Source organism: Pseudoliparis swirei, chromosome 1 (genome assembly GCF_029220125.1).
Source record: "Pseudoliparis swirei isolate HS2019 ecotype Mariana Trench chromosome 1, NWPU_hadal_v1, whole genome shotgun sequence".
Lineage (NCBI taxonomy): Eukaryota > Metazoa > Chordata > Actinopteri > Perciformes > Liparidae > Pseudoliparis > Pseudoliparis swirei.
Genome location: NC_079388.1, coordinates 15,237,219 through 15,250,883, shown reverse-complemented (window position 1 = coordinate 15,250,883; position 13,665 = coordinate 15,237,219). Strand labels below are relative to the sequence as shown.

Sequence of the window (13,665 nt, the reverse complement as noted above, 5' to 3'; positions counted from 1 at the left end):
TCCTGTTTTTTAACAAGCCTCTCCTTTGCACTGCGAGTAATGGGGACCGTCTGGATGCATTTGTAGGTTTCCTCTGTTTTCATTGCTTTCCTGCTGAGCCCATCTCGCGCAGCCGATTGCAAACACGCCATATATCTTTCAAACAGCCAGACTCATAAAAAGACAGGAAAGGCACCGGGCCTAATCCTCACTTTAATGAGCAGAACATGGAAGTAATGACATCCAGGAAATAATCTTTCTTCTCTCCGCTTCGCCCCATTGACACCAATAACCCCGCGGCCGGCCTAACGCCCCCCCCCCCCCCCCCCCCCCGGTTGTGACACATCGTGCTGTAGGAATAAATAAAAAGATTAAACTCTCTCTCCCGGGATTTTGTCACACAGGCAATTATTAAGAACGATGACGCTTTAACAATAGCCGGAATCGGAGCGCTCGACTTTGTCGTCGTGAGTGAATCCTATTATGCGGCGGGGCATAATGGCCTCTTGTGAAAACAGAGAGAGAGGATGGGTATCACACGGCGTCTCGGAAAAACAAAAAGCTCATTTGATGGCGTCTCGCCCCCTTTGTGACGGCGTGTACGAGCCTCAATTGTTTTCTCCTCTGCGAGTAAATGCGCCGGCTTAATGTGGTTCGGGCCGAGCCGGAGAGAAATGACACCCGGAGTTAAGTTAGGAATATTATAGGAATGTATTAATTCCTGCTGATTACATAGGAGTATACAGACATTGTGACTTTGTAAAGCTTTATTTGGTCACTCACACATGCGGATAAATGTCTCCATATACACATTTCTGGATCTATATCAGAGGAGTTTGGAGAACATCTTGATGGGATGAAGATGATCACTTTTAGGCCAACCCTCTTCCTCCTCACCCACTTCCAAATACCTAGATAGCTTGCAATTTGGGCAGTGAACACTTAGAGGAATGGCAGCTTGCCACACCCCCTCTGTGTCTCACTTATAGCATCATAAGGCCACAGAGAATTGCTTTTGTCATGAATCCATTGAGAAGGAACAAGGTCGACACGTGACATTTGCACACAGAAAAAAAGAGGAGCATCCATTTTTCTTGGGGATTCATGCGGGTTATAATTTGATTGATTTTAAACATGCATGTAAAATGTAAGCCTTTTGGATTTCAGTTACTCTTGCTCTGAAGAAAACACCTTATACACAGAGATGTGTCTTGGCACAACCCCCAGAAAGCATAGCAGGTAGAGAAAAAGTAGGGGGAAAAAAGGTTGAGAACATCTTCTTCTTTCTTTTCACGAGGCCTTAAAGAGAAACGGTTTAATGAAACAATGTCGCTGGTGTTTCAGAATCATCTGTATCTTATCATTGGTGGAGAAGAAGAAGAAGAAGAAGAAGAAGAAAAAATGAAAGAAAAAATTCCCCTAAACAGAAAAACGTGGAGAGCCAGACTTTTTTCTTTTCTTTCAAAGAGCCTCCAGAGCGGCTGTTGTCTTTGAGGAGGGAGGGAGATTGCTCTCGGCCCACGACTGGTTCTCATCATTCTGACAATAAAACTCAAGCAGTTGAAACAAAGCGACGGTTCATGAAAAAAAAGGGGGGGAAAAAAGAGAGGAAAAAAATGAGGGGGCTAGGAGATTTCCACTGGTCTGCACTGAACCCCCCCCCCCCCAGCCTTCAAATCCAACAGCCAAAGAGGAGCAGAGGGCTGATTTTTAGGAACGCTTTGGTGGCTTAATTCCTCTTTGGCTCCCTGGAGCTGAAGGACACAGCGACCCAAGGCTTTGAAATAGTTCAAAGATGAATGAGTGATTGTGCTTCAAATTCCCCGAGGTTTGTTGTCGGGGTGTCAGGGTTTTATTGCAGCTTTCTGTTGCTGAACGACTGACACGGAGTAATAAAAGAAAAAGAGCTGGGTCCGGATCCCTCTGATGAGAAAACAATACCTCGATGGCTTCAGGCACTTGCAGTTGTTGTGTGTGTGAACACGAGGGGGGCTCGCAAGCACGGAAATAACAACTCGTGACCATTTGACTCACGCGTAGATATTCTGTATTAAATCGTGTAACGAGTGCATGCTTTAAAACGATAATTAACACAATCGTACGTATATTTACAGACAAATCTGTACACTTTTTACATTTCTGCTACTGATGAATGCGAAGAGAAAAAAAAGAAGAGTCCCGACGGAAGCACGCCTCACACGTCGGCGCTCGAGGACACCTGCGACAACCTGGGGTCGGAGTCCGTCTCGAAGCGGTAGTGGTATCCCTCGCACAACTCCCTGCAGGCGTCCCGCAGGTCGTACGCGCGCTTCTTGATGCCCTTGCGGTTGAGATAGAGCACGAAGAGGAAGACGAGGCCGATGAAGCCCAGGACGATGCCCAGGAAGACGTAGGAGGTGTGCAGGGCGAGGTCGGCCCCCGCGCCCCACTGGTGGCACCCCAGCGTCAACGAGCCCACCGCCAGCACCGACGTGTTCCTCATGCCGGCCGGGAACGCGCACACGAGGCCCTCGGCGTCGCCGATGCGTCCCTGGGATCGGTTGAGCCACAGGGCGAAGGGTTCGATTCCGCAGGAACACGTGAAGGGGTTTTCCCCCAGCAGGAGGTCGGCCCCGGGCAGCGAGTCCAGCTCTCGCAGACCCTCCTCGGGCACCGTCTTGAAGGCGTTGAGGGTCAGGTCGAGCTCCTCCAGGCGCTCCAAACCCGAGAAGGTGGAGTTGTGGACGGCCACCAGGGAGTTGTTGGAGAGCTGCAGCCGCTGCAGGCCGCTCAGGTGGGAGAAGATGCGCGAGGGTAAGTAGATGAGGCCGTTGTGAGAGAGGTCCAGTCGCCTCAGGGTGCCCAGGGAGCTCCAGCGGAGAGACGTGGCCAGGTCCATGACCGACGTGTGGTTGTAGAGGGCCCGGCTCAGGTTCAGCTCCCGCAGAGACTGGTTGTGCATGGTGAAGGCCTCGGGGTGGATGACCGCCAGCTGGTTGTTGCTCAGGTCCAGGGAGCGGAGGCTGCGCAGGCCGGCGAAGGAGTGGGACTCCACCTCGGAGATTCTGGATGCAAGAGACAGTTTCATATCACATATAGAAGAAGAAAGTGGAGGGGAATGATATGTCCAGGCATAAAAACAGGACTAACAAGAACGGGCACTCGGTAGAGCGCATACCTTCGCATATCACAAGATTGGGCATTGAATTATGAACATTTTGGCATTAGTTGCATGCCAATTGGATAAAAATTGACCGTGCTATGGTAAAAATAAGATTTTGACCTTTTCATGACCTTGACCATTGACCGTTGACCCGATCGATCCCAAAATCTAATCAAATGGTCCCCGGATAATAACCAATCATCCCACCAAATTTCATGCGATTCGGTTTCATACTTTTTTTGTTATGCGCGTAACACGCATACAAATAAATAAATAAATAAATACACGGAGATCAAAACATAGCCTAATTAAATCTGAGATGAAATCTGTATATTTTAAATCCATTTAATACACTTTTTAAAAAGTCTGTTTCAAGTGTCGCGCAACCAGAATGATGAAATCCGCTAAGCTGCTTGATGAGGATCAACTGAGGACTGGAACTGTTCCCGCTTAGAGGAACCATGTGTTTTGGGTTGCGCACGCTTTGCATGACAAAGGGCGTGTTGTTCATCCCCGAGTCCCCCGGGAGTCTTACCTGTTGTTGCTCAGAGAGAGGTTGGTCACATTCTCCAGCCCTATAAACGACTCCGGGCCGATTCGACTGATTTGATTCCCGGTGATGAACAGGTTCCTGGTGTATCCCGGGATCCCGCTCGGGATGCTCCGCAGCTCTCTGGAGACGCACTTCACGGTGTGAGCCGCCTCGGAGCACTCGCAGCGCGGAGGGCACGACGCGTAAACGGAGCCGAGCAGCGCGCACAAAACTATGCGATGCGCCAAATCCAGCATGTTGGTGAGGGGGGAAAGGGGGTGGGGGGTTCGAGTGCGCCGAGGAAAGGAAGAAAAGGGAGGAAGGAGAGGAGAAACGCGCGGAGAAGCGGATAAACCAAACGATCAGCTCCTCCAAGACATCGGTATCCGCCGCTGTCCCGGCTGGGAATGCGCTTCAACTTTGCATCTCTGCAGAAAGTGTGGCCGGGAGGCAGGGTCGGATTTCCATGAGAGCAAAAAAAAACTGGGGGTCGCGCCGATCAGAGAGGGGAGGGGAGAGGGAGGGGGGGCTTGTTTGATCCTTTGCTGTCCTTTTAACTTCTCCAACAAAGAAGTTAAAAGGACCATCGCCCGGTGCGATGATATGCGGGGAGGGGCTTCTCTCTCGTGCCTGCTCCCCCCGGTCCGGACCCACGAGATCTTCCTCTCCGTCTCGAGTGAGAACCGGAGAACACGACGGCCACGAGAGAGGAGGAGGAGGAGAGGGGGAGGAGGAGAAAGTGCTTCTCAACAAGTACGTACGCCAAAAAATAATCACGTGGCGCCGGTCCACATTGCAGTGTTTCACACATGAGCTTTTTATATGGAAATATGGACTTATAAAACATATTATCATTGTTAAGCAGGACAAAAACACACATATTGCAAGAATTCTGGGTTTATTATCATAAATGTGACATCAAATGTGTTCTTCCTGTGGAGTTGGATGATGTCATAAGTTATTGTCTGGTTTTATTGCTCTGGTTTTAAAGCTTTTATGAGAATTGCCTTGGCTTCACCATTAGTTGGTGGATTGAATGTCCCCGGTGATCCCCACCTCCCAGGTGGTATATGGTAAATCTGGGGGGCCACGGCGGGTGTTTGGGGGCCCAGACTTGAAGCCTTTGATCTCCCCATTGTTGAAGACTGCAGGATAAATAGCCACAGAGTGGGACTTCTCGCCACTTGGATGGGAGCGTATTAAAGCTGGGCCGGCTTCCCTTCCTTGATGTTGATTCTGACAGCTTATCATGATTATTACAGGAATCACTCCGGAGTGTATAGAAACTTCAGGAAAAGGAGGAGGAAAGGGGGAGGGGGGGTTGCCTTTCATGGCTCAAGAGAGATTTAAAATCCTCACATTGTCCCGCCTGCTGACGACCTTCGTGAAACTCGATTGTCATAATTCATTAAAAGGAAACTCGAGAAAACCCCAAAAAACGGCCACACATTTCTACAATAATAGACATCTTTATTTGTATTATAGCCGGAAGTGACAAACGCATTCAGAGTTCACACGGACACTCGCAGGATATGAGCTGCAGCATAAAAAATAAAAAAGGTATTTTGGGGATTACAGAAACAAAAAAAGGAGGGTTTTGAACATTGCAGACTTGTAGAAATATAGATGAATCGCGTCTCTCACGGCATCCCAACTGTCTTTTGTCAGCGGACCGAGGGCCACAGGTCTCCACATTCCTAGAGCTGCTCTGGGATACAACGAGGCACCGCAGCAGGAAACATCAAAACCCTTTCAAATGATCTCAACTCAACGTTGCATTCCTGCACGCCAATAAAAGGGATATACTGATTAGCGTCACTATATTCCTATATGTCCGAAGCTTGAGTTTGATGTGCTGATCTCAAAAAGGGCCATTCATTCATGCGTTACCTTTAGCGAAACGCATAACGAATGAGCAGTTTCACTTCAGGAAAACAAATTAAGGGTCCAATTTATCTGCAATTTTCCAACCCAAAGGGTTTTGTTTCTATGTTGTTGAACCACATTCTCCAAGTTGAAAGTTTTGCTCATTTAAAAGCTTTGAGAAATTTACTCTGGAGCTACACACAGAACAGCAGTATTGCATCAAATCAACATCAACTTAAGAACATTAAGTTGAAGTTGTAGACGGTTGAACCAAAAGTGCGGGGTAAAAAACTAGAAATGCAGAAAATTTACTAAACTTAATTTTTTTAGACTTTGTTTTCAGCTACTTTTATTTTCTTCCTATGACCCGTTTCACTGGTTTCTGTCACCAAGCTTAAGAGGCCCATGGCATTGGATGGCATGAATGCTTCATTAATGGCATCAACTTAAGAACGGCTCGTTACAGCGGGATGTTTTTGCCAGCAATCATACAAAAACTTGAAAAATTTAAAAGAACGACACGGCGTAATAAAGATACAGAAATCCATCAGCGGGCAGTTCACGGCTGCAGTGAAGAGCAGCTGGTTATGAATGAAGAAGCCACGCAGTGTGCGTCAAACAGGAACCACACACACACACAAAAACACACACACACGCTGGCGTGCAGTCACATGCTCTCTACAAATCGCAGTGTGCATGACCGACTCACACACACACACACACACACGCACTCGCACACACTCATTCTAACACAACATCTTCTGCCGAGCTTTTTCAACAGCAGCCCCGACGGAAGAGAGCGAAGTCGGGGAAGTCAAACCGTGACACGGAGAATAAAACTATATTCAAGGTATAAGCGCCAGTCTGCTTTGTTGGCCGCCGCGTATCAAAGCTTTATGAAAAGAGCGTTGACGTTTCACGATGACCTTCGACTCTGATCTGCAGAGGTGGAAAACAAATCAGGCGCTAGGGGGCAACTGGGGATATTCAGCCGGGGTTGGGCGAGTGTGAAAAAAACCTGAGGAGCCGGGCTACCTGCTGCTTTCTGGTGGCACCGCGGACAAAAGAGAGGGCTCAACACTTCTTCTTTTTGTTGTTGTCTGTATCGAGGGGATTTGAATCGACTCACGACGGCCATGGCAACGAACGCCGGACCATCAAATCGGTATTAAAGCGGTTTTCAAAACGTGTCAAAAAATTTGAAATATGACATCTAGAAAGGATCCGAGAGGCTACGATCAGGCACCGACTCTCGCTTCTTCCCATTAAGTCAAAATGTGTGATGAACTAAACAAAAACAAACCCACTCAGGTTGAGCAAAGACAAAGTTCAGGTGTCAGAACTCTGAAAAACAAAAACAAAAAGAGGTGATATTCAAGGACAGTTTGAGTCGGTCTCCCCAAGTACAGAAAACCACTCGGTTGCTAGTCAGTGCACGGATGATCCGTCATTAAAAGAAAAGAAATGGGTACGAAAACATTTCCTGTAAACTTATTGAAAGTAGTACCATGAGGTGACGTGTGTGCATGTTCAACATATTATATTTGTGTTTAAAAAGATGGCGGCTTAAGAAGATGCGCTCAAATGCAAAACAGCTCTAGCGTGTCTAGCTCTAGGTTGCAGGTTAGAGCGAGCATGAAATGCAAAACAATTCCCGAGAAAGGCATCGAAAAAGAAAATGTATTTAATGTTTATTATGTTTGTGCTCCTGGAACGTCCTGGAAGTAAAAGTAAAAATCGGCAAATATCTGAAAGCAAGGCATGAATGTGTTCCCTCTGAGACGGTTACGTGTGTTCCTCTACTCGACCAATCAGAGTCCACACCTTGCAGGCGGCAATGGCTTAAAACCTGCGGTTAGGCTTCCAATAATCATAATCCATTAAGTGTGTTCAGGTAGTTTGTGGGCGTGTCCAGTCACCTCTCTCTCTCCCTCTCTCTCTCTAAATAAATGACTGATTCCCTCCAGCTTCCCGGCTGGAGCAAAGCCAGAAACCGGCTGCCTGCTTCCCACAAACCAAACCGCGCGCCGGACGTTCTCGCTCAACAGGAAGTGTTTATCTCCTCGATCGCTTTCGCTCGACACCGTGCGTTGTTGTCCGAGAGGTCGACCCCCCACATCCCGACCTGCGGGGGGGTCCCGCCGTGTCCTCGGCCCGCCTCCCCAAGGTCACCGCAGGTTGATGGCCAGGGCCGCTGTGAGCATGATGCTCACCAGCATCAGGAAGGGCAGCCAGGTCTTCAGAAAGGCTGCACAGCTGAGAACGCCCAGAGAGAGGAGGAGAGACATGAGGGTGAGGAGACGGAAATAGATGGATAGAACCCTGCTGAGGACGAGGCACACATCCTCAATAATACAAGAGGGAACGGTGAAGCTAGCAAAGTAAAAAAGGTCCTGATCTAGTTGCCACTGTACAGCAAAGTGGTGCAGAGGCTGCTGTTGGGGGCACGAGTTGTGTGGTTCTTTTACTTATTTTTATGAATAAAAAATAATAATGAACGGAACACAATATGCAAAAACATTTTTTTTTAAGTTGACTTTTTAATGCAATCAACAGTTGGATAGATCACATTTATCAGAGTATTATTTCGGTTAGGACAGACATGCATACTGTGTGTGTATGTATATATATATATATATATATATATATATATATATTTATATATATATATAAATACTTTAAAAAATATATAGATTTATATAAATATAAATATATATATTTATTATTATTATTTTTAACTATCAATAACAAATGTCTAGTTTTTAAGAATCTATGCCGTATCAATGGAACATATTGGGATACTTAAATGCATCAAGGCCAACCCTCTAACGCTGGTCTTCAAAGGGCCTTCTGGAGGAATGTCCTCTGGACTCTTAACTCTTCCCAAGATTTCGGGCTCTCCCTTTCGTGTCCTGAGACCGGTTCAAGGCATACCAGTGAAATCACGGCTGAGCTCCCGGGCTCACGGCGAGGAACCTCTTTCACGAGCTTCAGCCCCACTTTGTTATGGGGGCTTTGAAGAGAGCAGCTTTAGCTTAGAGGGGTTTGAGCCTTTAAGGCAGATACAATCCTAATATTTGTGGATAGCAGGAGGCAGACTGCCAAAACGTTTTTGGCCAAACAACAAAGTTAAACAAATCGTTGTGGGATTTTGTCGTCATCCGCCTGAGTCAGCAGATCGTCTGGAGAAAACGTGAGCCAAAAAAACCAACTACGAATTGGCTGTAAGTGCTGCACATATCGAAGAGGAGGAGTTGGAGAACACAACAGGAGGCCCCCGCAACTTCCAATATATGATCATCGTTTAGGATATTAAAAAGTCAGACAACGAGCAGAAAAATGCTCATCTGCAAAGATGCCGGGAGACAGTGGTTGTAAAAAGTGTTCATACAAGTCTCATCTTATCAAAACACGGTCGGAAAAATGAGAAACGCAAAAGCACCCCCATCCTGGAATAAGTTACGCAACAATTTAAAACTCAAAGAACTAATATACCACTTAATGCTTTTAACCCTCCTGTTACTTTTACATTTACTAACATATTTTACCCTCGGGGTCAATTTGACCCCAGCAATTAAAACCTCCAGAAAATTATTAGAATTAATATTGTTTCCCAAGTTTAAGTGTGAGGTACTTTATGTTTGTTTGTTGACTACAAATAGCCCTTTAAATATATAAAAAAGTTGATATTTCTTATATGTTTGACAGTGAAAAACAGCCTAGGGTCAAATTAACCCCAAAGAACACCGACGTTAAACATTGAATGGGGTCAAATTGACACTAAAGGTAACAGGAGGGTTAAATATAAAAAGAAAGGAATGGTGGTAGATTCCCCAAAAATTTCAATGTTTCTTAAATTAACTCGGTTATGTCACTTGTCTTTTAACTTTTAGTTTATTTGACCTAGTCTTGTTCTGTATATTTTGTTCATATGTGTTTCTTAAGTTGCTGCCCGTCTTGTTCAGGTCTCCCTCGAAAAGGAGATTTTTTTTTTAATCTCAATGGGTTTCAACTGGTTAAATAAAGGTTTAAAAATACATTTAAAAGAATGTGACGGGCGAGTGAGTCGTCGAGCGAGGAGAAAAGCCCCGCCTTAAATTAAAGTCTTATTAAGCTACTTGTCAACGCCACTGGAGCCACAGCAGCTGATCTCTACAGGAGCCACAGATGCAACCGGATCAAACTTACAACGCAGTTTAAGCTTTGTTGACAAAAGACATTCAGCCAACTGGTTCACGTCTTACTGGAACCCAGCGTTACCACATCTCACACGCGGATCTAAGAACAGTCAAATACACAGTTAAATTAAGTAGTTAATCTCATTAATTTCATGTATAGTTAGTGAAGAGAAACATTGTGTTGCATCTCCTGCACAATGAACTTAAGAGTCAAACAATGACTAAAGTTATAAGTGCCGATAATTCGCCATTAATTGGCGGGTGCGTCCCGTCCGAAACTTTCCCGACGAGACGCGAGCGGACTCTTTCCTGGTGAGGTAGAGCAGCCATCTTGTCTTCATGGTTGTTTCAGCTGGACTAAGATCAGGTGACCCATGCGGCCGGCAAATAATATTTCCTGCTGCGTTGAGTAATCCTACACCGTTAACCTACTATGGCGATGTTACATTAAATTATATAATTGAGGATTTTACACAGAAGGACAATTCTTTTTTTCCGATGCTTTTGGAAACAGGAAGTCTTAAATATCGACAATTGAGTAAATATTTTGCATCAAAAATCTAAATTATTTCGAGGTTATTCAACCTTCTGTTTCTTTATTATAGATGCAATGCTTGTTATTTATTTACAAAGCTTGTATTGTGGTGATAAAGTAGTCCATGAATATGAGATACGAGTCTACAGTTAATTACAATTCCTTCTCGGCGTTGTGGAAATTGATTTATGGCTTGTTCTTGTTCATCAAAGTTCATTTTGTTTGCCAGCTCCCGGGCGTACGAGAGAATAATGCAACCAGCAAAGCGCTGAGCCTGAGCGCGCCATCCGCAGAGGCGACTATAAACGGAGCTTTGTCTCCACGGTCGACATGGGGCGAGTCGGACCGCTCCGACCTCGGGAGTTGACGCACTTTCCAAAGAGACTGGTCCCGTCGGCCCGTCTTACCTGATGTGCTTCCCGTGGATCAGAGCGCGGAGGCAGAGGTTCATCATGTTCCACGAGGTGCTGTTTTCATATCGCATCAGATTCAGAGCCATGGCGACGTGCGAGTGGCAGTTGTCACAGCAGAGGTTGTGCTGAGGGGAAAACAAGAGGAGGAATGGTTCCTGGCGGTTTCCCTTTCATACGGTAAACATTAAAGACCGCAAGTCCTCTTTCCTACCATCCTGTTCTTGTACTCCTCTGAGGCGTCGTGCACCGCCGTGTCCCAGGCGTTGGAACCGCTCGCGTAGACTTTGCTCACGTCAAGAATCCAGTACCTCAAGTCAAAGAGGGGAAACCATTAGGACGGATCCTGATGGGTCATCGAGGTCTGGGTCGTGGAATTCCTGCTACCGACTACGCCACTGTCCTGTTGAGACTCCGCCCACTGTTGAGACTCCGCCCACTCCTCCTCTCCATCTGCCTGATGGATCGTGGAGGTCTCCATCGTGGAATATGTCTACTATGAACTATTCATACACTCTGTCATATTCATTGAATGTATTTTAACTCTAAATCTGTCCTTCTGGTCACATTACATCTATTGTTCTGTCCATCCTGGAGAGGGATCCTCCTCTGTTGCTCTCCTGAAGGTTTCTTCACTTTTTTCCCGCTGAAGGGTTATTTGGGAGTTGTTCCTGATCCGATGTGAGGTCAAAGGTCAGGGATGTCTATGTGTATAGATTGTAAAGCACTCCGAGACAAATTTGTAATTTGTGAAATTGGGCTATACAAATAAACTGAATTGAAATTGAATTGAATTAGGACGGATGTCAGGAAGCCGGTTTGGTTCTGACTTTTCCCTCTGAAGCGATATGTTCACTAAAAGATCACAAACACCCAAATACGTTCATTTACTCACTTTGTTGGTTTTCCAAAAGCCATGTTGCCTTCCTGCAAAAAAATATATATATTTTCAAAATAAATGAAGTGATTATTTGTCAATGTCTCTTTAATTAAACTAGGCTCATTGTATTTGTCTTACTACAATGCAAACACAGCAAAACACCCATGGTTATGTTCAAGCCTGTGTTTGGCAGTAAACATGTCAACCTTAAAATCAGCCATTTGAAAGATGTTTTAGCTCAAAAACATGTTGTATAGTGTCTGTCCATTGTCTTTGAAACGGTAGACACAAATAAAGTTGGTTACGTTGTTGCAAGAGACAGAAAAACTCAATGAAATCTGTTTTTTAAGACAGATTTCGACAAAAGCTGTCTGGAGAACAACAAAAGTGGCTTATTTACAGGAGGGGTTTGATGAATGTATTTTGACGATTACTCACGGAGACAAAGTAAGGTCCGGCAAAGTCCCGGATGACACCAGTGGAAGTGCAGATTCCAATGTGGCCGATGAATGGAACCAGCCATCTGAACAAAGCAACATGCAAAGTTAATGTCGCGACATCAAAAGTGGCGCAGTGGACCTCTTGTTTTCGTCCCGAGAGGACAGGCGAGGCGAGTGTGAGACGTCCAGCTCTCATTCAGCGTATTGCAGTGAGAGGTGGGCCGACATCACACGCGTAACATAGCTGTGCTGGGGAAGAGAGAAAGTCAGATCGATGTCAACAACCTTCCAGTTTCACGCCCACTTATCTTCTCTGTGTACAGAAGTCCTCAATTATTCTTGTTTTTGACCCTCATATATAAACTCTGCCGGCACTTTGTCAATGGAAGACAATAGATGACAACATTGATGGTCTGCATCCACGACCATCAACTTATAAACACACCGATTCCCACAATTGTTCTAAGAAAAAAACCCACTAAAAAAACTCACTAAAATTCTTCACAAGCATTTTACAGCCAATTGTTGATGTTGGGTTTTGGTTGCTTTTATAATTTTCTTTCATGTTTGTGTATCAAATTGCCTTTTTGTATATTTGTTTTGGGGAAGGGAGGGGAGGGGGGCTGTAATGTGTATCCTCACCATTTGGCTGTGTGATATGTTATCCTTTCAATCCTTGTTTGTGAGGTCTATTGTACTATAAGTCTTGTTTTGTAATTTCCACAAATAAATCATAAATTAAAAATTAAACAAATTCTTAATGGTAATGCTTCACAAGTTATAAACAGTTTAAAAGCTAGACAACATGTGTCTCTAAATAAACTGTATTTTGGCTTTACTACAACATCAGGTTTAGTCTTGATATTTTAAAGAAACGTTTTGTGTCGTTTGTTTGACATATTAGTGAAACTTACAAGGGAATAATAGTTTTTTTTATGCATCCTCAACTACATATATGTTTATTTACACTCATAACGTTTAAACATTCTGCATGTATGTTATATATTCGTGCTTCTTACTAACAGCAACAGGACGGTGTTGTTATTCGTTTGCTAGTTCGCTGACGTTGAGCTCAGAGAAGCTGTCACTTCCTCTCACGAGGCTTTATTCACTAGATCACTCACGATAGTATCGGGATCGGCGTCCACACAACACAGTACGGAAAGCGGCCGATCTCTGGGTTAATCCTCTCAGACGCGATTTGGTAATTCTTCATGGTGTCTTTTTCAACAACATCCGCCATCACCAGCTGCGGAAAATGCACTTAATTTGGCCCGTTCACCGCTGGGTTGAGTCGCACGAGTACCCGGAAACAACACCGGAAGTTATGTTTTTTTGAAGCTTCAAAATAAAAGTGAAGTAGTACTAAGTAAAGCAAAACGCGGCATTATAAATACATAATGTAAATATGTTGTGTCTTGTAATAGTATAGAAATACTATATAGTATAGCAATGGAGTTTGGGGTGTTTTATTTGATTAACATTACAATATATTTAAGTCATTGTTATTTTACTTTGAAAGGTATAATCGAGAGGGGTTTCTCTTATTACCTTCGCATTGAAAATGCGGAAGGTAATGTTTTGATCGCCGTGTATTTATTTATTTATTTATTTATTTGTATGCGTGTTAGTCGCATAACTCAAAAAGTATTAAACCGAATCGCATGAAATTTAGTGGGTTGATTTGTTATTATCCGGGGACC

At 44.7% G+C, this 13,665-nt stretch overlaps 2 protein-coding genes across 2 annotated transcripts; both read right to left on the bottom strand.

Moving 5' to 3' along the window:
• Nucleotides 1–728: 728 nt before the first annotated feature.
• On the bottom strand, nt 729–5,011 carry tpbga (trophoblast glycoprotein a). Its single transcript, XM_056414637.1, has 2 exons — nt 3,657–5,011; nt 729–3,023 (listed from the first exon to the last, which is right to left on the bottom strand). The coding sequence occupies exons 1-2, from the start codon at nt 3,908–3,910 to the stop codon at nt 2,174–2,176; spliced, it is 1,104 nt and encodes a 367-aa protein (XP_056270612.1). The 5' UTR covers nt 3,911–5,011; the 3' UTR covers nt 729–2,173.
• A 2,182-nt stretch (nt 5,012–7,193) lies between these two features.
• tmem222b (transmembrane protein 222b) lies at nt 7,194–13,261 on the bottom strand. The gene is made up of 6 exons (XM_056414647.1): nt 13,087–13,261; nt 11,961–12,045; nt 11,538–11,569; nt 10,857–10,953; nt 10,640–10,770; nt 7,194–7,775 (listed from the first exon to the last, which is right to left on the bottom strand). Exons 1-6 carry the CDS (start codon nt 13,203–13,205, stop codon nt 7,688–7,690), a joined length of 552 nt encoding a protein of 183 aa, XP_056270622.1. The 5' UTR covers nt 13,206–13,261; the 3' UTR covers nt 7,194–7,687.
• Nucleotides 13,262–13,665: the final 404 nt, after the last annotated feature.